Source organism: Callithrix jacchus, chromosome 6 (assembly GCF_049354715.1).
Source record: "Callithrix jacchus isolate 240 chromosome 6, calJac240_pri, whole genome shotgun sequence".
NCBI classification, from domain to species: Eukaryota; Metazoa; Chordata; class Mammalia; order Primates; family Cebidae; genus Callithrix; species Callithrix jacchus.
This window is the reverse complement of record NC_133507.1, coordinates 157,708,312-157,733,812: the sequence shown is the minus strand read 5'-3', so window position 1 is coordinate 157,733,812 and position 25,501 is coordinate 157,708,312. Positions and strand designations below refer to the sequence as shown.

At 43.4% G+C, this 25,501-nt stretch overlaps 1 protein-coding gene across 3 annotated transcripts in view; it reads left to right on the top strand.

Moving 5' to 3' along the window:
• The window catches only part of DRC11 (dynein regulatory complex subunit 11), a 192,273-nt gene that overhangs the window by 41,114 nt on the left and 125,658 nt on the right, over positions 1 to 25,501 (top strand). For all 3 annotated transcript variants that reach the window (XM_054258074.2, XM_008999752.5, XM_054258075.2), the window contains exon 6: positions 8,019 to 8,224. In XM_054258074.2, coding sequence (XP_054114049.1) covers positions 8,019 to 8,224 — 206 coding nt within the window. The remainder of the gene's footprint in view (positions 1 to 8,018; positions 8,225 to 25,501) is intronic.

Genomic DNA, 25,501 nt, shown 5'->3' with positions numbered 1-25,501 from the left:
CATTTTTTATTCTTTAATCGTTTTATGCCCATTAAAATTGTTGCATCTAAGATAAAGATTTGCCATAACTTTACTCTGAGCAAAAGCAAAGCATCAGCTCTAGCGACCTACACAACCTTTTTTCACTTCTCCTGCTGGGTTCCTCTTCATGAGTAGGTATATTGTACAAACACAGACACATAAATATAGATATATTACTCTGAAATGAAATGATGAAACAAAATGGCTGATTTTAATAAACGAAGGAACACCTCCCTCTTCGCATGATCTTGAAATGCATTCCACAGCGTGAGGTCTTCCGTGTGCAAAATTAGAGCCAGGGCGTGTGGCGAGCCCAATGATCTGACGGAACACGTGCCTCTAAGTGCTTCCTAATGAACACTGAGGTGTCCAGGGGGGCCGCGGTGCTCATCAATCTCTGCATTGACGATGGCCAGGGATTTCGCGGGATGGTCATTTGCTAGGAATAGCTGTCTACCCTTTCCCCGGCTGCTCCTTCTTCGCCTTCTCGCCTTCAGTAACAACAAAGCCCTGGGAAGAACACACCCCGGCAAGACAGCGAGCTGCCCCAGAAAGTTACCAGCATTCAGTCACTTATTTGCAAGTATATTTGCAGCTGATAAATTGAACAGACTTTCATTTGGACAAATGTCCATTTTGTCTTACTAATTTGAAGAAGGATTTTTAAAGGCAAAGCCCATCAAACATTAGATAAGCATTTTAAGTTAATGGACCGTGCAGTCCTATTTCCCCAGAAACTCAGGAGGCATCACATTATGTCCTATTTTCACAGCAGCGTCAATTATTAATATGTATATTTTTGCTGACAGAGGACCTTGCCATAAATGTAGGTTTCGTTATCCAGTTCTGGGTCATTAACTATGGAAAGCTTGTAAATATAATGGTTCATTCACATGGGAGACCTTCATTAAGATGCATTATTCTACAACTGATGTGTTTCAGTATATAGTACACTATCGTGTTTTCTATCTCCCTTTAATATTTGTAATTTATTTTTAAATGAGTTGCTGTTTATGCAGTGAGTTAACAAATTTGAGTTCCATATGCCAAAGTTGCTAAAGAGGAAAAGATGTTTTCGCCCAAAGGAAAAGCTGCTCATTAACATGGGACCTAAATATGTTATAACCTTTAAATTCAAAAGCAACCGGAGAAAGGAGCCACAAATGACCCAAATGTATTTTTGTCAGAGAAAGTCTATATCAAGAAACATGCATGAGTACGCACATATTAACAGCACAGCATGGTGTCATAGGAGAAACACGGCACTAAAAGAGCTGGGAAGCCTCGCTGCTGGCTTCTTCATTAACATAGAGTGACAGGAAAGTTACTGAGTTCTGAACCTCTGTTTTCTCATCTGTTCAATGGGATAGCCATGTCTTCATTGTTACCTCAGATGGATGTGTGGCCAACATGGTGAAACCCCATCTCTACTAAAACTGTGCAAATTAGCCAGGCGTGGTGGTGCACCCCTGTAATCCCAGCTACTCGGGAGGCTGAGGCAGGAGAATCGCTTGAACCTGGGAGGCAGCGGTTGTCATGAGCCAAGATCGTGCCACTGCACTCCAGCCTGGGTGACAATAATAAATAAATAAACAAATAATAAAAATAGATGTGGACATGAATAAAGAAATGCAGCACAGGAATACGCAGGACAGAGGACCATGCCAAGGGGCTATGAGGAAGACCTGTGACGGGTGAGCGTTTTGCTCCACTCATGGATTGTGGAAATATTAGGAAGTTCGTTGGACACTTGCTTTTTGCTAGTCTGTTTGTTTGTGACAGAATCTCACTCTGTCACCCAGGCTGGAGTGCAGTAGCACGATCTCAGCTCACTGCGACCTTCACCATCCAGGTTCAAGCAGTTCTCCTGCCTCAGCCTCTCAAGTAGCTGGCATTACAGGCAACCGGCACTACGCCCAGCTAATTTTTGTATTTTTTTTTAGTCGAAATGGGGTTTCACCATGTTGGCCAGGATGGTCTTGAACTAATGACATCAGGTAATTCAGCCGCCTCAGCCTCCCAAAGTGCTGGGATCACAGGTGTGAGCCAAAGCACCCAGCCAGACACTTCTTATAGAGCTATTGACAAGACACAAATTAGAGTCACCTGCTCATTCATTCATTTTTAGGGATGAAAGGAGAAAAGACCCCTGTATATATCTTTGAAGAAAACCTACAAATAACAACAGGAACAACGTTATTTCAGGAAAAGCAACATCAGATGACACATTATACAGTAGATAACTGTGACATTATTAAGGCAAGACTTCAAAACAATTTTACACCTTCATCAGAGGCAAAAAATGGGGTAGTTTATTGCAGCAATCCATTTTAACATCTCCATGAAAACAAATTTTAAATTAGCTGTTGAAGAGATTAAAGTCTCTCTATGAATTTAGGTTCTGTCTTACCTACTTAAGATGTAAACACTAGGAATGAAAAACGTTACCTGGATGACATAAGAGTTGGATATTTTTAATGATTGTATAAGGGAAATTCCTGCTGTTCCATTTTGACACAACATATATTACATAAAGAAAAGTCATGATTTTGAGCACCTGTATTGAGGCGATTAGATCATTTGTGCTTAACATTGCTCTTTAAAATGCTTCTGTAATTCTCATTCTATATTCACTTTTAAGGTAATTTTAGGGTGATTTTTTTCCCCTGCGTCATAAAAGCTGTATGTTCTCAGCCAGGCACGGTGATTCACACCTGTGATCCCAGCACTTTAGGAGGCAGAGGCAGGTGGGCTGCTTGAGTCTAGGAGTTCAAGATCAGCCTGGGCAACATGGCAAGACCCCAACTCTACAAAAAGTACAAAAAATTAGCCAGCTGCGGTGGTGCATACCTGTACTCCCAGCTACGTAGGAGGCTGAGGTGGGAGGATCACTTGAGCCCGGGAGGCAGAAGTTGCAGTGAGCCAAGATTGTGCCATTGTACTCCAGCCTGAGCAACAGAGTGAGACTTTGTCTCAAAAAAAGAGAGAAGTTGTATGTTCTCATTTTACTAAACTTAGAAAATGAGCTCAAATTTCTCCTTAGGATTTTCTTTTTTTTTTTTTTATTTGTTTATTTAACTTTAGGTGCATATTATATCTGGCATTTCTCCCCATGTTATCCCTCCCCACCCTCCCCTCCCTCCCCACCCCCTGCTGTCTCTCCCCTACCCCCGCACAACTGCCCCCAGTGTGTGATGCTCCTCTCCCTGAGTCCACGTGTTCTCATTGTTCAACACCCACCTATGAGTGAGAACATGAGGTGTTTGGCTTTCTGTTCTTGTGTCAGTTTGCTGAGAATGCAGATTTTTACAAAGTACAATACGTGTGATTTCCTTTTCTATTTGCACTGACTTTATGGAGTGAGCGGACACTGTATTAACGATATCTTCATTGTGAAATCCTTCCCACCTCCAGAGCTTCATAGGTATTCCTCAGAGATTGTGTGTATGTGCGTGTGTACGTGAGTCTTACATTTAACTAATCCATTTGAAATTTATTTCAGTTTATGACATGAATTTGTAAGATAATGATTTTTTCAAGTAATTGATTTAAATGCATAGTTTTGCTAATGTCTTTTGTAAACAGGGTCTTGAATTTTGTATATTCTTGTTTCACAGCTTTCGAAGTGGGTTTTAATGTTGTTCTCTTATGCCTGGATGTTTCTTTACTCCAGAACTCCCTAGGATTCCTGGGTTTCACCCACTTAGCTGTTGGTGCGTCCTGGCCTAATGACAACAATCACAATAGCAACCACAGCGGTCCCTCACTGCCAGGCTCTGTAGCAGGGCTTTACAGAGTCCTATTCAATCTTCACAGCCTAGTGCTATTCCTGGATTAAAGGGGAGGAAACTGAGCTTTAGGGGATTCAGTACCTTGGACAAAATCACAGAGACAGCCAAGATTGAATCCTGTACATTGTCCCAACATCCCAGAGCAAGGCTTTGGATCAGATAAACTAAGTATTGTTTCCTGCCTCTGCCATTCGCCAGCTGTGTGAGTTTGGGAAAGTTCATTAGCATCTCTGGCTCCATATTTTATATGATAATATGGCCAGGTGCTGTGGCTCACATCTGTAATCCCAGCACTTAGGGAGGCCAAGGTGGGCGGATCACAAGGTCAGGAGATCGACACCATCCTGGCCAACATGATGAAACCCGGTCTCTACTAAAATACAAAAATAATTAGCCAGTAGTGGTGGCATGCACCTGTAGTCCCAGCTACTCAGGAGGCTGAGGCAGGGGAATCACTTGAACCTGGGAAGCGGAGGTTGCAGTGAGCCAAAATCCACCATTGCACTACAGCCTGGTGACAGGGCGAGACTCAGTCTCAAAAAATAAGTAAACGAATAAATAAATAATAATAATAATACCTGCGTTGGCTTGGGTGTTCTTGTAAGTTTTCTTACAAGAGACTATTTCTATACAAAGAGTAATGTTCTGTAGAAGCTCAGGAAGTGATACTTGCATTTTCTTCGAGTCCTCTGCTAAGTAACTCCTCCTCCTTCTTCCCCTTCTCCTCTTCTTCATCCTTCTCCTTTTCCTCCTCTCTTTCCTCCTCTTTTCCTTTCTTCATCTTCTTCATTGTAGCCGTCATCATCATCATTTTAAGTTTTGCAAGCCACACAATTTCTGTCAGAACATGAACATTGTCATTATATTGTGAGAGTAGCCATAAACAATACATAAATTAATGGTTGTGACAATAAACTTTCAATAAAACTTTATGTACAGAAACATGCAGTGGGCCAGGATTGACTCATCAGCTGTAGGTTGCCAAGCCTGGCTCTAGCACAGTTAGTGTGTCCCAAACCTGGGTAATTATTAGAGTCACCTGAAGTTTTTCCAAAACTAATTTTTTGGTTGTATCATGGAACTAGGAATCTATTTTTTTAAGGTCTCCAGAATTTCAAAGAAAAAAAAAGAACTTGGAAAAAATAATTCATTAGTATATTCAGAGATATTTGAAGATACGATGCATGTAAAAAAATTTCTCCATAGTGACTACAAAAAATAAGAAAGGAGCAAGTATAAATAAGAAACAACTTTGGGCAAATAAAAGCATGCCAAAAATTAAAACAATAACAATAACCACTCCAAAACTTCAAAAATCCAAACGATAGACATAACTAAGAGTCAAATTTGTTCTGGAAGACAAAGCTAAAGAAATCTCCTGTTTGCACTATCACAGTGACTCTTTTTCTCCTGTTTGCACTATCAGTGACTCTTTTTCTCCTGTTTGCACTATCACAGTGACTCTTTTTCTCCTGTGTGCACTATCACAGTGACTCTTTTTCTCCTGTTTGCACTATAAATAACAGTGATTCTTTTTCTCCTGTTTGCACTATCACAGTGACTCTTTTTCTCCTGTGTGCACTATCACAGTGACTCTTTTTCTCCTGTGTGCACTATCACAGTGACTCTTTTTCTCCTGTTTGCACTATCACAGTGACTCTTTTTCTCCTGTGTGCACTATCACAGTGACTCTTTTTCTCCTGTGTGCACTATCACAGTGACTCTTTTTCTCCTGTTTGCACTATAAATAACAGTGATTCTTTTTCTCCTGTTTGCACTATCACAGTGACTCTTTTTCTCCTGTGTGCACTATCACAGTGACTCTTTTTCTCCTGTGTGCACTATCACAGTGACTCTTTTTCTCCTGTTTGCACTATCACAGTGACTCTTTTTCTCCTGTGTGCACTATCACAGTGACTCTTTTTCTCCTGTGTGCACTATCACAGTGACTCTTTTTCTCCTGTTTGCACTATCACAGTGACTCTTTTTCTCCTGTGTGCACTATCACAGTGACTCTTTTTCTCCTGTGTGCACTATCACAGTGACTCTTTTTCTCCTGTGTGCACTATCACAGTGACTCTTTTTCTCCTGTGTGCACTATCACAGTGACTCTTTTTCTCCTGTGTGCACTATCACAGTGACTCTTTTTCTCCTGTGTGCACTATCACAGTCATTCTTTTTCTCCTGTTTGCTCTATCACAGTGATTCTTTTTCTCCTGTGTGCACTATCACCTAGTGCAAGTAGGCAAAAGGAAAACAGAAAATAGAAAAGTTCAGAGTCATGAAAGATCAATCTGGTGCTATGGTATTTATCTAGTGTTTGTTGCAGACAAAGAAAAGGAGAAAAAGAAATAATAAAATGAACGCTTGAAGACTTAAAGACAATTCTTTATATTGAATAGACCTACCAAAGAAGAATACAATGAATGAAGAAATGCCTACACCTAGACACATTTTGATGAACTTTCAAAACTCTAAGAATAAAGCATTATAAACACTTTCAGGGAGGGAAATGGCTTATTTACAAAGGAACAACAATTCAATTTGCAAATAGGCATTGGAAACTCTACATATTGGAAGTAGTATTCCTCAAGGGAACTACCAAAATGCCATTAAGTGGGAGGGGCCAAATGAAGACATCTTTAGAAATGCAAGTCCTTATAATATTTATGGCTGTACCTATTCATTCTGAAAGTTACACTCAAGGACATACTTCAGCAAAATGAAACTTATACAAGGAACAAGAATGAGGGTGATAGGGTTTAGATGTTTGACCCCTCCAAATCTCATGTTGAAATGTGATTCCCAGTGTTGGAGTTAGAACCCAGTGGTAGGTGATAGATTGTGGGGGCAGATATCTCATAAATGGCGATAAGTGAATTCTCTCTCAGTTCATACAAGAGCTGGTTGTTTATATAAGTCTGGGACCTCCCCTTCTTTCTCTCTTGCTCTGTTTCACCACATGAGGCACTGGCTCCCTGTCATCTTCTGCCATGATTGTAAGCTTCCTGAGGTCTCACCAGAAGCCGAGCAGATGCTGGCACCATGCTTCTCATACAGCCTGCAGAACTGTGAGCCAAAATAAATTTGTTTTCCATATAAATTACCCAGACTCCAGTATTCTTTTATAGCAGTGCAAAAATGGACTAATGCAAAGAGTAAGCAGAGAAACTAGGACATCTCATAGTTAATTGGAAACATGTCCCAGCCCACAGGACAAACAACTGAGACCCTAGGGAGGGAGTGGGGATTAAAAGAGAGAGACAGGAGACGCAGAGAATGGAGACAAGTCAAGGATCTGATCAAGTCTCGTTTATTAGCTACAAGGCGGTTGCTTATAAACAAGTAAGGGGGGAAGTTCTGAGGGCTGAGGTCAGAGAGTAACCATGGAGACGAGGCTGCAGGCTAGCCTCCTAACTAGGAGGAATGTGAAACTTAAACAATAAGTGAAGCCCACAAGATGGAGGTTTAGGTAAGAGGAACAAAAGCTTAAGCAACATAGTTACAAGATGGCTACTGCTCCCCACAGAAACACATGCTGCTTTTCAAAGTTAATTACAGTCTGTGATATTTTAAAATGAGAGGTTGTGGGAAGAAAAGTGAACACATGCATAGGCTTGTTCAAAGAAGCTCTAGATAATAATAAATTCTAGACAAAGATGGAAATACAGGTGTTAAGAAACAGGTTAAAATTTTAAGAATAACCAGTAGAAGATTAAAATAAGACATATAATTTTTAAACCACTACATGACAAGAATGAACAAAGCTAACTCCATAAATCCAACAGAAGGTAGGAAAGGAAAAAAAAAAGCAAGTGTGTTTAATAAAACACTTAAGATGACAAGATTAGCTCCAAATGTTTCTTCTATACAATGAATAAAACTTTTCATTTCTGTAATTCTCAGATGGAGTTTTTTGTAAATCCAGATTTATGTTGTTGACAGGAGAGAAACCTCAAACAAAGCTTAAAATTTCAAAACAGAGGAACATGAAGCATTATGTCAGGGACTTTGGGTTAAATACACTGAGTAAATGCACTCAGTTAACTATGCTTCCTCTAGATGTGTGTATTTCTTATTTGCCTTTTCTAGGACACCATGGAAGATATTGACACATTTGATTAGTTTTCGATTTTATTTTATTTTTTTTTTACCAGCTCTGTAACTTTTATGACCTCAAACCTTTTTGTTTGTGTGTATTTTCAGGCTCCACCTCCTTTCTTTAATGAAGTCAGTGCTACAGTAATACAGGCTGAAAAGGTGGACCGCCTACGGAACGAGGTTCAGATAAAGCATGAAGAGGACTACAGGGAGGCCCTGGTAACCATCAAGAATGACCTGAAGTTGATGGAAGGCCTGGACATCAAGGAGAACCTTCAAGACCAGATCCGCCATTGGTTCATTGAATGCAGGTGAACATGAGCTACATCGTGGTATATCCAGACAGTCTATCTTTAGCGGCTGAAGTTATTGTATGTTTTTAAGCACAGAAGCATATTGATATAGAGTCATGAGGTTTCTCGGCTTTGTTTTAGGAAAGTGAAATGCCAAGACTAAAAATTCAGAAATTTATTTTTTAAAATATGGAAAAATGGTCCACATAATGCCTCTGTGACCCCATGGATTGGAATATCATGGGTGTATGACATAGACCCAGGATGGCAGAACTTCATAGGCCAGGTCTGTCCAAAAGCCAGGGGACCCAGCAACAACCTTCCCATCTGGCATTTAGCCAGCCTCTCTCCATGTAAGAAGCTTGAAATTCTGGATCATGGTCCTTCTCTTTTGTAATTCTTTGAGGCAGCTTTTGATTCCTGAGACTTGACACCTGGCCACCAGGTCTCCTTGAAATGATGGTGTGTTAGGTGGTTCTTGCATTGCTATAAAGAAGTATCTGAGACTGAATAATTTGTAAAGAAAAGAAACTTAGTTGGCTCAAGGCTCTATAAGCTTTACAGGAAGCATGGTGCTGGTATCTGCTTCTGTTTGCATCAGGGATCTTTAACTCACCGCAGAAGGTGATGCCTGAGCAGGCATGTCAAATGGCAGGAGCAGAAGCAAAAGAGAGCATGCGGGGTTGGCAGTGGGGAGGGGTGCCACACACTTTTAAACAACCAAATCTCACAAGAACTCACTCTCTACAGCAAGGACAGCACCAAGCCAGGAGGAATCAGCCCCCATGACCCAGACATCTCCCACCAGGCCCCAACTCCAACACCAGGGGCCATATTTCAACATGAGATTTGGAAGGGGTACCCAAACTTTATCAGATGGGTAGATAGGTAGTTTTGGGAACAAGGCTCCGGGCCTATTCATATTTAAGGTTCTTCTTTAATGCACATAAAAGATATGTTCAATGAGTTAAAACTTGTTTACCAAAGACAGTTTTTAAACAGTATTCATTAGAGCATTTTTCTACACAGCAGAACACTTTGTTGGTAACCTGATTAGAAGAGTTTTTTTAAATCAACTTCATTTCAAGAAGGGAAGAAAAGAGGGCAGATTGTTGTGATCAGTCCCAGGAGCCATAGAAGGCAGACTTGGCCGTCTGTTTTCTTGATAGGGTATTGCACCATATCACATCGGGTCTCAAGATGCTCTGACGCCAACTCTGGTTAGCTCATCAGGACCAGAGAATTTAAATGTTGGCAATAGAAAAAACAAACTTTCTCTCAAAAGATTATATTAAAAGATATCTGTGGCAGGCAGCCTCTAAGCTGGTCTCCACTGATCCTCCCCCAGACTGTGAGCTATACCTAGTAACTCACTTCCAAAGACAAGGATACAGCTAACGTGATGGGATATCACCTTCATCCTGCTCACCTTGCCTGCTCTCTCACTTGCCTTCTCTCCCTTGCTGGCTCAGAGGAGTCAGCCGCCATGGTGTCAGCTGCCCAGTGGAGAGGTCCATGTGGCAGGGAGCAGGGAGAGGTTCCCAGGCATTAGCTGTGAGAAGATGAGGGCCCCCCTCCAATAGCCTGAGAACTAAATGCTGCCAGCAACCACAGGCATGGACTTGGAAGTGGATCCCCTCGACCCAGGTGAGCCATCAGATGAGACCACAGTCCCTGCCAGCATTTTGGTGGCAGCCTTGTGAGAGACCTTGAAGCAGAGGTGCACAGCTGAGCCACATCTGGTTCCCTAGTCACAGAAACTGTGACGAGATATGCGTTTGCTGTTTCAAGCTGCTAAGGCTCGGAGTAACTTGTTACGCAGCCATAGATATCTAATGCATATCAATTACTTTTACAGTGATTTACGAAAATCTGAACTACTATAAACTTCTAATCTTAACTGTGCATGGGATCCTGCTGCACTGTCTCCTCAATAATACTTCAATTTCATATCACAGTTTCTTTATGAATGTTTGGCATAGCAATGAGCTGCTTTTGACTGAGAGTTCCATCGTTTCCTACAAACACAATTTTAAAATGCAAAATTGATTACATTTGTGAGGTTTTCTTTCCATGTCTTATTTATCAGGGATATTTTATAGCAAAATGGGATGATGGGTATTTAAAATGAGGAGTCTGATGTTGTATGTTGTATAAGTTCTTTGCTGATGATGATGAATGGAGGCAGGGCAGGTGTTAATTGAGCAGAAGGCATCGCTGTGCACTGATCCTCCTTCCTCCAACACTTCCCTCCTTGCTTTCTGGGGATGGTTTCATGAGAGTACACATTTGTCACAACATCTGCAATTCTATCCTTGAAATATGATCAGTTGATTGTATATCACTCAGACCTCCACAGAACCGTTAGGAATATAACACAGTAATGGTGGTATGTCAGCAAAAATGCAGTGCTTCCGTTCCTAAAACTAGCACATTCTTCTGTTATCCAGAATACCAAAGCCCAGCTTTCCAGTTGCTACCAACGTGCTCAGACTCCCACTCCCGCTCATGGCATAAGACTGCATCTTCACCAAAAAAGGGTCACAGCAGAAAGGAAAATAAATAAGTAAATTTAAAAGTCGGGGTAAAGACTTGCATTTGCCAGTTATAGGTGACCCTGTCTCTTCTGGTTTAAAGTGGTTTCTTTCAGATTAACTATCTCATGGGCAAATTTGAAGCCAATTCAGACGTCTCTCTCTCTCAAGAATCTTGGCCCCTTTTTCTTCTCCTTACTGCATCTGACTGCAAAAGGAAATTCTGTATCCTCACGCCAACAAGCTGGCAGCTGGGGCAAAGAGTGCTGGGCACACCCTGTTTGTGCCCTGCTGGGTTTCATTTTTAGTTTTTTGAGGCAGATTCTGTGTCACCCAGGCTGGAGTACAGTGGTGTGATCTCAGCTCACTGCAACCTCTGCCATCCTGGTTTAAGCGATTCTTCTGCCTCAGCCTCCCGAGTAGCTGGGATTACAAGTGCGCACCACCATATCTGGCTAATTGTGTGTTTTTAGTAGAGATGAGGTTTCAGCACGTTAGCCACACTGTCCTCAAACTCCTGACCTCAAGTGATCTGCCCTCCTCATCCTCCCAAAGTGCCGGGATTACAGGCGTGAGCCACCACACCCGGCCCCTGGTGGGTTTCTGCAGCCATGTGGTATGGCTGTGCTGGTCCAGCCCACCTGGTCTGTAGGGGGCTTCATTTGCAGCCTGTGGTTTCTGCCATGTGTCCCCAGGACTGGCCAGCCACTGTCCGGGTCTCTTGGGTCTGAGCCCAGCCCTGCTGGCTTCTTGTTCTCTCAGAACCGCCATGGCCCCCATGAGCATAGGTGATGCCAGGCCCAGGTCTCAGGGGCCTACCCAACAGGTCCTCCACATTTTGCTACCATCAACCCCACCCGATGCTGCCCAGGAGGGAAGATGAGCACCGCCTCGAAGTTCAGAGTTTCCTCAGCCATTCCAGAGCTTCTGCCAGGGTCTCAATATTCACCCTGCTCTTTGGCTGAGGCCCTTGCAGGATGGGGCCTGAGGACACAGGGTCCCCACCCTCCCTCCCCGCACCATGTCGGCCCACTACTTTGTTGTTCAAGTTGAGAGTCACTTGTTATGAAAGGCCTCTGCCCCCCTCCCAGGTTCCTTCCGTCTCTTCCTTGAGCTCTGGGAGGCCCTCCACTTTTCCTCCTCCAGGCGGTCTTGCTCAATGGTTAAGAACACAGACTGGAGTCACTGCTTCCCGCAGAACAGCGGAGCAACCTTGGGCAAGTCATTTTGCTTCTCTGTGCGTCAGTTTCCTCATCTGTGATACGAGGACGAGAATCGTCCCTGTTTCACGGAGTTGTGAACAGATGAAGGCTGCTTAGACCTCTATGTGTGGGCCACTATCATTTCTCCCAGCCTGTAACCACTGCTCACCCAGGTGCCCCCCTCCCAATTAACACTCTGCCTGGGACTTGGATGAAACTGCTATATGAATTTCATGAATAAGCCGCGAATGGTGCAAGCTGATGGTATTACAGCTTTTCATTCTTATTCAGTTACATAATTGGGTCTGGAGAAAATATACTTGGGATGATTTTGTGCAACTGCAATCATGGAAATGCAGGTAAAAAGGCATTGTTTCAAAAGAATTAAGTCTTCTGATGAAATCACTTTGGTTTACACCTAAAACCATCGTTTTCATACTTAACAAGGATGCCGTGTGCCCAGTGTTCGTGAATTTCCCTTCTCAGGAGCTTCCCCCAGCTTCTCAGGTGTCAGGGAATAGGTGTTCAAAAATGTATTTTCGGTAGGTGAAATGATTCTTACTTTCATATAGACAGGTTAAAATCTAATTTGTTATTAACAAAACCAAATTGAAAGTACTATGTACAACTATAACCCCAAATATGCTAAAATATTGTACATATATATATTCACAAACATATTTAACTTATTAAATCTATGTTTTCAGGCCAGGCACAATGGCTCACACCTGTAATCCCAGCACTTTGGGAGGCTGAGGTGGGCAGATCACCTGATGTCAGGAGTTTGAGACCAGCCTGACAAACATAGTGAAATCCCATCTCTACTAGAAATAGAAAAATTAACTGGGTGCGGTGGCGGGTGCCTGTAATCCCAGCTACTCAGGAAGTTGAGGCGAGAGGATCGCTTGAAACCGGGAGGCGGAGGTTGCAGTGAGCCAAGAATGCACCACTGCACTCCAGCCTGGATGTCAGAGTGAGACTTGGTCTCAATAAATAAATAAAATAAATATATGTTTGCAGGTGGATGGAAAGCTTCTGGAAGGATACACTAGAAAGTGTCAGCATGGCTACCTCCAGGGGCTAGAGTGGTAGGGTAACTTTCTGTTTCATATTTTTCTGTACTGTTAGAAGTATAGAAAATAAGTGTTATTTTTATAATAAAAACCCTCGTTAGAAAACATGTGAGGAAAAAGAAAGCCCATCTATTTGGGTCGATTTTGCATTGTTAAGATGCACTGATTTTAGAAACATCAATGAATGTATTACCTTGGGTGCCCGTGGCAGCTGCATTTTGATAAAAGGACAGGGAGACGGGGCTGGCTGTGGATGTGAGTTTGTTCGCCACCAGGGTCACAGGAGACGGGAGCAGCTCTGGGTGTCATCCTGGGAGCGCCTTCTCAGTTGTCCCGGGGTTTACGGGCTTCCTTGGAAGATCCAGCCCTCACTGGCCTGTTCCCTTGAGAACACTTTATCCCGTGTCCTGGACCTGACAGTTTACAGGTTAGAGTCATCCTCGTGGTGTGGTGTGCAGCGCAGAATTCACAAAGACGTAAAAATACCTCTTTCTGAAGTAACATAAGATCAAGGGTATGTTTATTTTCTTTAACTGGATTACACTTATCTGATTGACTTTGATAAAATCCCTTTCCTTGCTTTTTTAAATCAAAGGCAAATAAAAAGCAAATATTGTCTTTTGAACCATGAACCATGATCAGTCCTCAGGAAAAATTCCCGTAGGACACACAATGACAGCTCAACAGACTCTTCAAAGTTACAGTTAATTTGCACTCCCACAGTTTGCAGAATGGTGCTTATCTCATTCAATCAGCACTTCCAGCTGACAAAATGGGTTGTGTTTTAAGTCGATTTTTATGTTATTGTATATGAAGTTCTTTCCCCAACGTTAAAAGTAATGCTCATTGTAGAACATGCACGAGATAAATCTTAAAGAGGAAAATTACAATCATCTGTCAGGACATAGAGATAGCTACCATGAAATTTTTTGATAAATTTCCTTCCAGTCCTTTTCTCTCACATATATATTTTTTCATTACAGTTTTAGGAATCCTTTCTCCAATTTGTAAAATTTAACATTGGGTTTTCCCTTGTCCTTGAAATACGTTTCCAAAGAAAAACATCTTTGTTTTGATGGCCTCAGTTTCGATTGCATGGATGCACTAGTTAATGAATTAATTATAACTTTTAAAAATATTTTACTAAATTGATGAAAGAAAAATGATATCTCAGTCATCTTTTAATTTGCACACGTTTTTTATTTTAATTTTAATTTTATTTATTTATTTTGAGACGGAGTTTCGCTTTTGTTGCCCAGGCTGGAGTGCAATGGTGCGATCTCGGCTCACCACAACCTCCGCCTCTTGGGTTCAGCAATTCTCCTGCCTTAGCCTCCTGAGTAGCTGGGACTACAGGCGTGTGCCACCGTGCCCAGCTAATTTTTTTGTGTTTTTAGTAGATACGGGGTTTCACCATGTTGACCAGGATGGTCTCGATCTCTTGACCTCGTGATCCACCCGCCTCGGCCTCCCAAAGTGCTGGGATTACAGACGTGAGCCACCGCGCACACGTTGTGTTAACAGTGCAGTCAAAGGATTGTTTGGTTTCTTCGTTGTGAGTGTTGTAAAATGGCCGTTTTTCCGCTTCGCTTTTCGTGTTTGTTTGTTTAGTGATCTCTGAAATGTCGTTATATATGTATTGAAGATACGACAGCTTTTTGAATTCTTGCAATAATGACTTCTCAGTTTATCATCTGTCTTTTGTCTTGACTGGCTTATAGCAAAGCCAGAAAGAGAGGGAAAGAAAGCAACAGTGAGAAAAACAATAGAGTCGCAGCAGCCCATTGCCCATTTTCTGCCAGCAGATGCCCCCTTGCTGGCTGGGCGCCCCTGGGCATCACTTCTCCGGTGCTGTTGGGGGCTAAATGAAGTGATGCGAATAAAGCACTTGGGCCCCACAAATTGCCTGTTGAGGTAATGCATTTTGTGTGCACATTTTCTGCTCTGGATGAGATTTTCTTCGAATATTTTCTCTTGTTCTTGGTTGCTTACTTTTACATTGTTTGTGCATTCCCTAAGTGAACTCTCACATCGCTTCTCAAAGTTTTTTAGTTAATTCTCTTGGATTTTATGTCCTACCTCACCCCGGTGTGTTTTCTTTTGCTTCACACTTAAGCTCTAAGGGCCTAGAATTTTCTAGAGAGTTCTAGAAACTGTGGCAGTTGTGTTTATTCTTCTTTGTATTGGATGAACTGTTTGAAACTGCTATTTATGTTAAATACTGCAATTTGAGAAACACGATTTGGGTTTGAAGGTGCTTCAGTTGTTCATCAAGCAAACACCGATGCCCTCTGCTTAAACCTTCAGCCCTACCTCCTGCTCCCAGAGCCGTAACTCAAATGTGGGCTCCTTCGCTGTACCTCACCCCTGGCCTCCCTTGTAACTGGAACCCTTTTGGTGGTTGGACGCATTAGGTGTGTATTCAATTATAACAGGAACTAGCAGTTACTGAGAACTCATCCTATACCAGGAATTCAAAGTGCTTTATCCATTAACTAATTTAACCCTGTATTAGTTTGCTATTGAACTGTGGTGGCTTAAAGCAAGAGAAATTAATTTTCTCCCAGTTCACAAATCGAGAGACTGACATCAAGGTGCCAGCAGGGCTGTGCTCCCCACAGAAGCTCCAGGGGAGGAACCCTTCCTTGCCTCTGCCGGCTTCTGGGGGCTTCCAGCATTCCTTGGCTTGTGGCTACTTCGCTCTGTTGTCTGCCTCTGTGGTCACATTACGTTGTCCTCTTCAATGTTCATCAAATCTCCTTCTGCCTGTCTCTTACAGGACGCTTAGGACTGCATTTAGGATGTACCTGGATAATCCACAATAATCTCCCCATCTCATGGTTCTTAATCACATCTATAAAGCCCCTTTTTCCATATGAGATACCATTTTCAGACTCTGGAGATTAGGACTCAGTATCTCTGGGGATCCCTTTCATTCACTAAGCGTTCATAATGAAGGAAGGAATTACGGACGTTTGTGTTTGTCCAGACCAGGGCTGCCCACAGCACTTGGTGCAGTGGTGGAAATGTGCTTCATGTGCACCGTCTGGTGTGGTAGCCTCTGGACACATGTGGCTAATGAGCACTTGAAAGGTGGCTGGGATGACTGAGGATAGGAATTTTTAATTACATTTCATTTTATTTCATTTAAATTTAAGCTTAGATGGCTCCGTGTTGCTAGTGGCTCCCATATCATCCAGAGCAGTCATGGATACACCTGTTACAGAAAACGTCTTGCTCTGATTGGTACTTCTCTTGGCCTGAACTCCATCTAGGTCTCAGGATTTATCAATAAGCTTCACGTTAAAGTATCCTAAAGGGGTCTCAGCTGTAACCTCATCCAGCCCCTTGGGGCGATAACAGAGCAGCATGAAGCCCAGGTGGGCTGCGTGGCCCACAGCCTTGGGACTGTAGGCTTCTGCTCCTGAAGATGCTGCAGCCTCTCCTCATCTCCCCACAGCTGTCACCTCTGGACCCTGGTGAAAATTCCAGCTCGCGCTGCCGTGGACCATTGCCATTTCTCCACCAGCTGCGCTTGTTACTTAGTTTGTTGAAAGTATTCCTGACTTCCAGCTCACCCCTCAGTGCAGAGGGAGGTGAACACCCACCCTCCACCCCACTCCCATTCGGTGCCGGCTCTGGCACTGGCCGAGGGGCATTGCTAGCCTGATTTTAGCAGACTCCTCTTAACTCATGTAAGCTTAAGGAATCTGAAGGTGATGTGAATTAGGTAGCCACATTCCATCTTTTAAACCAACACGTAATCAGTCAGAAGTGGGGGTGACCTGGGAAAACATGGAGGTTTGAGGTAATTGGAGTCCTCCGCAGGTGAGCCTGATTGAGGATGTAGACCAGCCACTGCTTTCAGTCTTCTGATGTGATGGTGTCTTCTGCATCTCTAATCAGCAAGTGCATCGCAAATGCCACACACATGTAGAGGATCAGAGGCCCTGGGTTCAAATCTCAGCTCTACCACTTGCAGGCTGTGTAACCTTGATCCAGTTACTTAACCTCTCTGTGCCTCCATTTCCTCATCTTAAACAGGAGCTGGGGTAGTAATAGTACCTACCTCATACGTAGAGTAATATGGATTTGTAAATATAAAGCCCTTGGAGCAGTATATGACACAAGATGCACCCTCGGTAATCATGTTAAACCCATAGGAAGGCCATCAGATTCTCAGATATACAATTTGCAATTTGGATGTTTCCCATATCCATAGTACCCCATGTTTTTATTCCAAAGTGTGGTGCCTTCGTATTCACAACTGTACACGACTTTTGTGGCGCCCACAGTCAAAATGCTGCATTGCCGACCTACAAAGGAGAGGCTGGCTGGTGGTGGAGGAGTGGAGAGACAGGGGTGGGGTGGGGTGGGCATGCAGCTGAGGGGATAACAGGGCGGACAAACTAAAAATAAAATAAAATTTTAAAAAACAGCACACAGTGTGCTCGAGGCAGGTGAGCAGCGTGTCTCCAGGTCGCCAGCAAATGCACATTCTTTCTGGAGGAGGTCTTGAAATGCTTAATTTTTTTTTTCATTTTTAAAATTAAGAAACGGTTTAAATGCAGTAAAATTCTCCCCTTTCAGTATACAGTTCTGTGCGTTCAGCTTTGTCATTCAAAGGCTTGCAGGACTTGGAGAGACCTCCAGATTTTTTGTCTGCCATCTCCCCAGTAGATGCCAGTCAAACTCAAGAGCTAAACCACAAATAGCGAGAGTGACCATACTCTCTGTCCGGAGAGCATCCAGTAACTGACAGAATGTCCCGTCTTCACGTTCCTCCCTCCACTCCAGCCTGATGCTCTCCCTAATAGCATCTCTGAGCTCTCAGGCCTGCAGCACCTCCCATCACTAGTCACATCTTTAAAAGCTAGTCCTGTCCAGGCACGGTGGCTTATGCCTGTAATCCCAGCACTTCGGGAGGCCGAGGCCGGTGGATCACGAAGTCGGAAGTTCAAGATCAGCCTGGCCAAGACGGTGAAACCCCGTCTCTACTAAAAATACAAAACTTAGCCAGGCATGGTGGTGGGCGCCTGTAATCCCGACTACTCGGGAGGTTGAGGCAGAAAATTGCTTGAACCTAGGAGGCAGAGGTGGAAGTGAGCCGAGATCGTGCCACTGCACTCCAGCCTGGGCAACAGAGCGAGACTCTGTCTTAAAAAATAAATAAATAAAAGCTGGTCCTTTCTCTCAGATGAACTTGCATTTCTCTACTGCAATGGGACGGCACCAGGTGCTGCCCCAGGAAGCTGTCGTGGGAACCCTAGGCTTAGACACGTTCAGTGGCTTTCTCAGGGCTCATGGCTCATAAGAGGCAAGGCTGGATTCATATTCAGATCTCTGTCATATATTCCCACAACACCAAGTTGGTCTCCTCCCAAGTGTGCCAGCATGAATGTCCTCAGCCACGTGGTGCAGAGGAGTGGGAGGTGGTCAGCTTCATTTTGTTGGAAACACATGGTGGCTGCACAAAGTCATATGGCTCGTTAGGTGCCACCTGGGAACCTAGGTCTCTCCTAGCTCCTCATTCCCTCTCTCCTACTTTTTAGCATCTTCATGCAGAGTGTAGTGATGGTGTTCTGTGTAGTTAAAAGGAAAAGAGAAAAAGACAGAGGAGGGGAAAGAGAAAAGGAGAATTGTAGGATTTGAGAAAGCTGGCTGTGGCTTGCCCCAATTATTTTATAGATGACAAAGCAGACTCAGAAAAGTCAGGTAACTTGGCTGAAAATCCACCTAGTTACTGGCAGATTGAGAAGTACAATCTAGATGAGTAGAGACTGTTTGAAACGCGAGCATTGTGTAAAATTGGAATTGTTTCTCAAGAGAAAGTTCAGAACTGTTCTCTCTGAGGACTTCTAAGGACATCAAAGGAAGCCACCTGAAGGCTCGCAATAGGTATCTTCTGAGGACCATGGCTATATGTATTCTTTCCCTTTGTAGTTCAAGTTTTCTGCATGGAGCAGGAATTACTTTCAGCGTGAAAAAAGAGGTTTTAGAAAGACAGAGGGAGACTGATGGTCACATACAGAGAGGTGAGTTAGAGGCTCATTATTTTGAATTCCTTGTGTAATTATATTTTTGGTAAATTCTCAAAAGCAGCTGTAATCTGTAGAGATGTGAACCCATGTGTAGGTTACTCGTATGAGAAGGCAAATACTGTTTGCTTTGGTGGAAAATATATGAGGTTGAATGAAGAAGAGGTAGGATGAGAACTTACAGTCCAGGCATTATTCACTGAGGCCTCAGGGACAGGTGCACAGCTCGCGTGAAATTGCAAGTTTTGACGTCAGTTGTCACAGTAAATCAAATTATGAACACCCAGCAACTCTAGGCTCTCTTGGTTTATCCAGGTGCCAAGTCATGATGAAAGACAGCTTTGGGGCTCTTTGGCAAAGGCCCTAAATGGATTTTATGGACCTGTTCCAGGTTGTACCCTTGGGCCCCAGCATACCCTCTAGTGTGCCTCTCTGTCCGTCCTCCTGGAAGGCAAGCGATACATGGGCTCCCTGCTGCTGATGGGGAGCGACGTTGAGAACCCATGGGCTAAACAGTGACTGCTACCCTCTGCATGCCATCCAGGGCAGAGAATCACACTAAAGAGGGGAAGGACACCACTAAAAAAAATTAAAAGTGGACTGGGTACAGAGGCTCACGCCTGTAATTCCAGCAATTTGGGAGTCTGAGGCAGGCGGATCACCTGAGGTCAAGAGTTCGAGACCAGCTGGGCATCACTAATAAAAATTAAAACTGTGCCACGAGCGGTGGCTCACGCCTGTAACCCCAGCACTTTGGGAGTCCGAGGCAGGTGGATCACATGAGCTCAGGAGTTCAAGACCAGCCTGGCCAACATGATGAAACCCCGTCTCTACTAAAAATACAAAAAAACTTAGCCAGGCATGGTAGTGGGAGCCTATAACCCCAGCTACTTGGGAGACTTTTGCAGGAAAATCACTTGAACCTGGGGGGTGGAGGTTGCAGTGGGCCGAGATCACAACACTGCACTCCAGCCCGGGTGACAGAGTGAGACTCCGTCTCAGAAAAATAATAAAAATAAAATAAAATTGGTGCTATTCTGGGAAAGTGGAGGACCTGAAACCTACCACCTCTCTGCTGCGGTCACTATAACTGGGGAAGTCAGAGGACTTGGGAGTCATGTTCTGTACAGTCGGAAGTGCATCTGCAGCAGAGGACAGCGCTGTTCTTGGATGTGGAACCGTTCAGTTCGTTCCAGCACACTCTTCATTTCCGTGTCATTTAGAGACGTGTGTGAACATGTATGTGTTGCTTTGAGCAGAAACAGTCATGCCTTTGTGTTTTATAAATATGATAAATATTCATTTACCACTTGATCAAATAAGGCTGGGGGGTCGTCAGAGTTTGCCTCTAGACTCTAAAGTTGTCCTTTTCTGCAACTCACTCTTGTTGCTGCTTGTAAAAGACAACTTTTTTTTCAAAAGTAGTGCATAAGAAGTGAGTCCAAATGTAAGTGACTGAACATTTTGCTAACTTAGCTTTTCTCCTCTGTCTGTTTTCCTAAGCTTTCTAGATGCCTGAGTTAGAAAAGTGAATGAGGCCAGGCACGGTGGCTCACGCCTCCAATCCCAGCACTTTGGGAGACCAAGGCGGGCAGATGGTCAAGAGATTGAGACCATCCTGGCCAACATGGCAAAACCCCGTCTGTACTAAAAAGTACAAAAAAAAAAAAAAATTAGCTGGGTGTGGTGGCGGGTGCCTATAGTCCCAGCCGAGGCTGGAGAATCGCTGGAACCCGGGAGGTGGAGGTTGCAGTGAGCCGGGATTGTACCACTGCACTCCAGCCTGGCAACAGAGCAAGACTCCTTCAAAAGAAAGAGAGAGAGAGAGAGAGAGAGAAAGCAGCAAGGGAGGGATGAAAGAAGGAAGGAAGAAAGGAGGTAGGGAGGGAGGGAAGGAGGGAGGGAGGGAGGGAGGGAAAGAAAAAGAAAAGGGAAGGACCTGCTCCTGTGAATGAGGAGGGGTTGCCGGGGAATGCTGGCAGAGGTTTTGAATGATGTGTCAGTGAGGAGAAAGGGATCACAGTGCCTTTGAATGGGAAAATCTTTCCATCTCTTCCTAAGGCATTCTCTTCTTGTGTGGGTGTTTATTTTTCTACACAAATAAATATTTAAGAAAGGCGAAAATAAAGCATGCATCTCATTTTCTGAGCCAGAAGAGTAACCAGAACCAAACTAGCCAATTGTGTGCTGAGAAATATATGGTTCCTTTTAATAAAATAGAAAAAGGGAGGTTGGATAGGGAGGTTCCTGCAGGACCCGAGCCTGAGTAGAGTTCAAGATAATACTTTTGAATCAAGAAGGACACTTCGGTCTTGAGTGATAACTGCTAAGAATATCCCACTAATAAGTAGAAACATCAATGAATAAATCAGATTTTGTAATGTGCCGCTAAGAGATTGCCTTGCTTCACATACTACTTTTTCCTCCTGTCCTTTGAGAACCGGTGAGCCCGTCAGTTTCACAAGGAGGGCCATGGTAATTAAGTCCATGTGCATTCAATTGCATTTATTGAGTGTAAGTGAATTTATAGGCAGCAACTGACACCTTCCAAGGCTTCTGTGCAGTGGCACAAGCTGCTTTCTTTAGAACACAGGAAAAATTTATGGGTCTGCTGACATTAATGGAGGTGGCTGGCTGACTTGGGGGGGACCGGCCGGAAACCCCTCCATCCACATATTTTTCATACTTGATGAAACACAGATAAATCTCTGTCCTGTGAGTCTGAAATGGTGAGGCCCTTTGAAGCTCAGTGTGGGACCTCAGGGGAAAGATTGATCGCTGTAGCAGCTCTGCTTTCTAAATCACTGCAAACTCCAGAGATGGTCATTTTCACACTGGTGCAAGAATTGTTTAAAATATGCATACATTTTAAATAGCCCTTAACTTGACCAAATGTGTCATACCTTGCATTTGCTAACTGAAATATATCAGGTACACGTGTTTCTCTTCTTCAGCTTTTGCAAATAAAAAAATATAAAGGCAGATGGTTATGTTGAATGTGTTTCTATTAAGAAAGTAACATTCTTCATTGAATAAATTATTTTAAAAATTACCATTGCCCTCCCCAGCATTTGTCACATGAATATCACAGTTTCCAGAGCTGAAAGGAACTGTGAAAATTGTCTAATAGGCATGCATTCTTTTTTATACATACTTATTTTTAAATAACTAACTGAATAAAGCTAGTTCAATTGCACCATTCTGCAAAGAGGAAAACTAACCAGGTTCCCACCATGATACCATGATTTGCTCAAATCACACAGCTAACTAATCAATGGCCGCTGCCCTGGACTTCTTCCTTTCCAGTAAAAGACATTTTTCATTATGCATCTAGCCTCCCAACTGCTTCTTTATCAGGTGTAAAGCTTTATTTTAAAGTTGCTGGTTGGAGCCTTCACACACACAGCGTGGCGTCCTTGGCCGGCAGTTTCTGCTGGGCTCCCCATCTGTGAGCCTTATCATTTTAAGTTCATACGTGAAAGGCATTTAATAAAATTACTCATCTTGGCCAAGTGCAGTGGCTCACGCCTGTAATTTTAGCACTTTGGGAGGCTGAGGTGGGTGGATTGCCAGAGCTCACGAATTCAAGACCAGCCTGGACAAAATGGTGAAACCCCATCTCTACTAAAATATAAAAAATTAGCTGGGTGTGGCAGCATGCACCTGTAATCCTGGCTACTCAGGAAGATGAGGCAGGAGAATCACTTAACCTGGGAGGTGGAGGTTGCAGTGAGCCAAGATTGTGCCACTACACTCCATCCTGGGCGACAGACAGAGCAAGACCCCATCTCCAAAAAAAAAAAAAAAAAGAAAGAAAGAAAATTGCTCATCTTATTTTTAAATTTTTTAAATAGAAAAGGGTAATTCACAGCAAATAAAATGTAAGCTCAATAAAGACAGGGATTTTTATGTCTTCTGTTCACTGCCTTTTCCCAGAACACTATCTTGCATAAAATAGTCTACAGGAATGTTATGAAAGAATGGAAAAACCAAGTATTTTTTAAAGAAGACAACTATGCTCTTAATGGAGAAGCACTGTAGGTCTTCCCAGGAAAGGAAAGGATGATGCAGATGATCTTTGCCCCTAATATAATCAGTGCCATCATATAAATTATTGATAATACAATGACATGAAAAGGAAATAAAAATGAATAATGAAAGTGACAAAATGTATTTTTAACAGTCGATGCTGGGCTAAGTGTGAAAGAAAAGTGTAAGAACTTTACGAACATTGAAGCCAATAGTGTTAAAAGGAGGAAATGAGGAAAGACTTGAAGAAATGGAGAAACGCGCCACGTTTCTGGTTAAACAGGAGGATGATAAATCTCTTCTAGGTGATTTATAGAGATAACGCAATCTCAATTAAAATCCCAACGGGATTATTTATTGAACTTGAAAACATAATTGTTGAAATCATTTATTGAACTTGAAAACATAATTGTTGAAAAATGAGAACAATAAGGAGGGACAAATGGCACTGGATCTTCAAGTTTATTATAAAGAAAAATAAGGTAAATGCGTTACACCGATACAAGAGCGTAAGCACACAGGAGCAGATCGAAATCGATGGCAATGAGTAATGTGTGATAAATGGAGGTTGAAAACTTAATAGGAACAGAAAATAACAGAGTCGCAATAGCTAGATTGCTTTCATTGTTAAAGCCAACAGATAGTAGAGAGCCGAATAGAGAATGTAACTCTCCTAAAGACAGGTCACAATTTTCTAACTCTAGAAACAAAAATATTTTTCAAAGAAAATTGGACCCATTCCACTGTAAAAATTACGAAGTCGATAATCAAACTCTAAAACTAAGACATAAAACCAAACGTGACATTTGTTTTTATCATACATCGTTCTATTGTTTTACTTAATTACATAGCTCCTATTTGCTGTAGCAATGACAATAATACTGAAATGTGTGTTTTTTAAATCAGCAGCCTCCCTCCCCCCAGCCCCGTGCCTCCCAGCTCGTCCAGGTGGACAGCTTCTCGCCTATCTCCGAGCACCTGCAATCGTCAATACACACATAGGGGTTTCTCCTCCTGTCACTTTCTATTTCAACCAGAAACAAAGTGGCAACTCGTGTCTCTTCACAGCCTGGTCTTTCCTCTTAGCATCATTTCAGGATGTGAGCAGGCTGTGCCCAGCCTGCTTCCATCATCGGACAAAACACTGGCTAGGGAGGAGAGGTAGTTAACATGTAAGGCGTCTTAATTCTTCCCATTCAAAATAATGAGAAATAGGCCTCCAGAGAGCGTTTCCTGCGCAGAGCATCTGATTTTCAGAACAGATATCTGCGGCCAGCAGAGATGCCTGTAAGCCGTGAACCAAAATGACCTGAACTGAATATAGGGCTGGCGTGCCACTGGTCTAGACAGGCCAGCAAGGTAGGCACACTGCCTCTGACAGTGCAAAGGAGGTTTCTCTGTCCCGAGGGAGTCCCAGCCCCTGCCTCCAGGCTGTGCCGCTTGGTGGAAAACCTTCCAGGAACAATAAGGAAATGGCGCAGCACTGCCTGAGTCACTCAACCGCCAGCAAACACCCCGTTGACAAAATAAAGTATTGCAGAGGCGAGGGAGCGCGCAGGTCTGGCTGGCCCTGGCATTGTGGCATAGTGGTGCCTCGGGCAGGTGCCTCCTGCAGCAGAGCGATCCTTTTAAAGCAGAAGGCACATCATGCCACAGCTCAGCTCTCAGAATGAAACCAATGCCCATACACTGAGGTGAATCTATGTCCCAGTTTACTAGGGTCAAGCCCAGTTTGTGTTCAGTTAATAGCAGCGCCGCTGTCATTCTTCAAGATGCCCTACTCTGGACACGAAATTTCATGGTTCTTCCACTCACAACAGCCTGTGTGACACTGTCCACCCCCAACCCCTGCCTTGTCCCACCACCTTCCAGCAGCTCTGCTCTCCTGGCTGCACCTCGGGCCCTCTGGAGGTCCCCTCCTCAGAGCCTGTACCCTTAATTAAAAAGTAATAAGAATAAATACAGCCAGGCGTGGTGGCTCATGCCTGTAATCCCAGCACTTTGGGAGGCCAAGGCAGGCAGATCACTTGAGCCCAGGAATTCGAGACCAGTCTGGGCAACATGGTGAAACCCTGTCTCTACTGAAAATACAAACATCAGCCAGACATGGTGGCCCTTGCATGTAATCCCAGCTACTCGGGAGGCAGAGGCAGGAGAATTGCTTGAACCCGGGAAGCAGAGGTTGCAGTGAACTAAAATCACATCACTGCACTCGGCCTGGATGACAGAGTGAGTGTAAATAATTAAAAATACACCAAGTGACACATTCATTCACTTGCTTTTTCTCAAATGCCATCGCATCAGAGAGGTCCTCCCTAATCATCTTGCATAGTTTAAGTTTTTTGATCAAATGAAATAATTTCCCCCTCATCTCACAGCCAGTGGTCTTACTGAGGTGTGTGTCTTTGGGGTGGAGAAA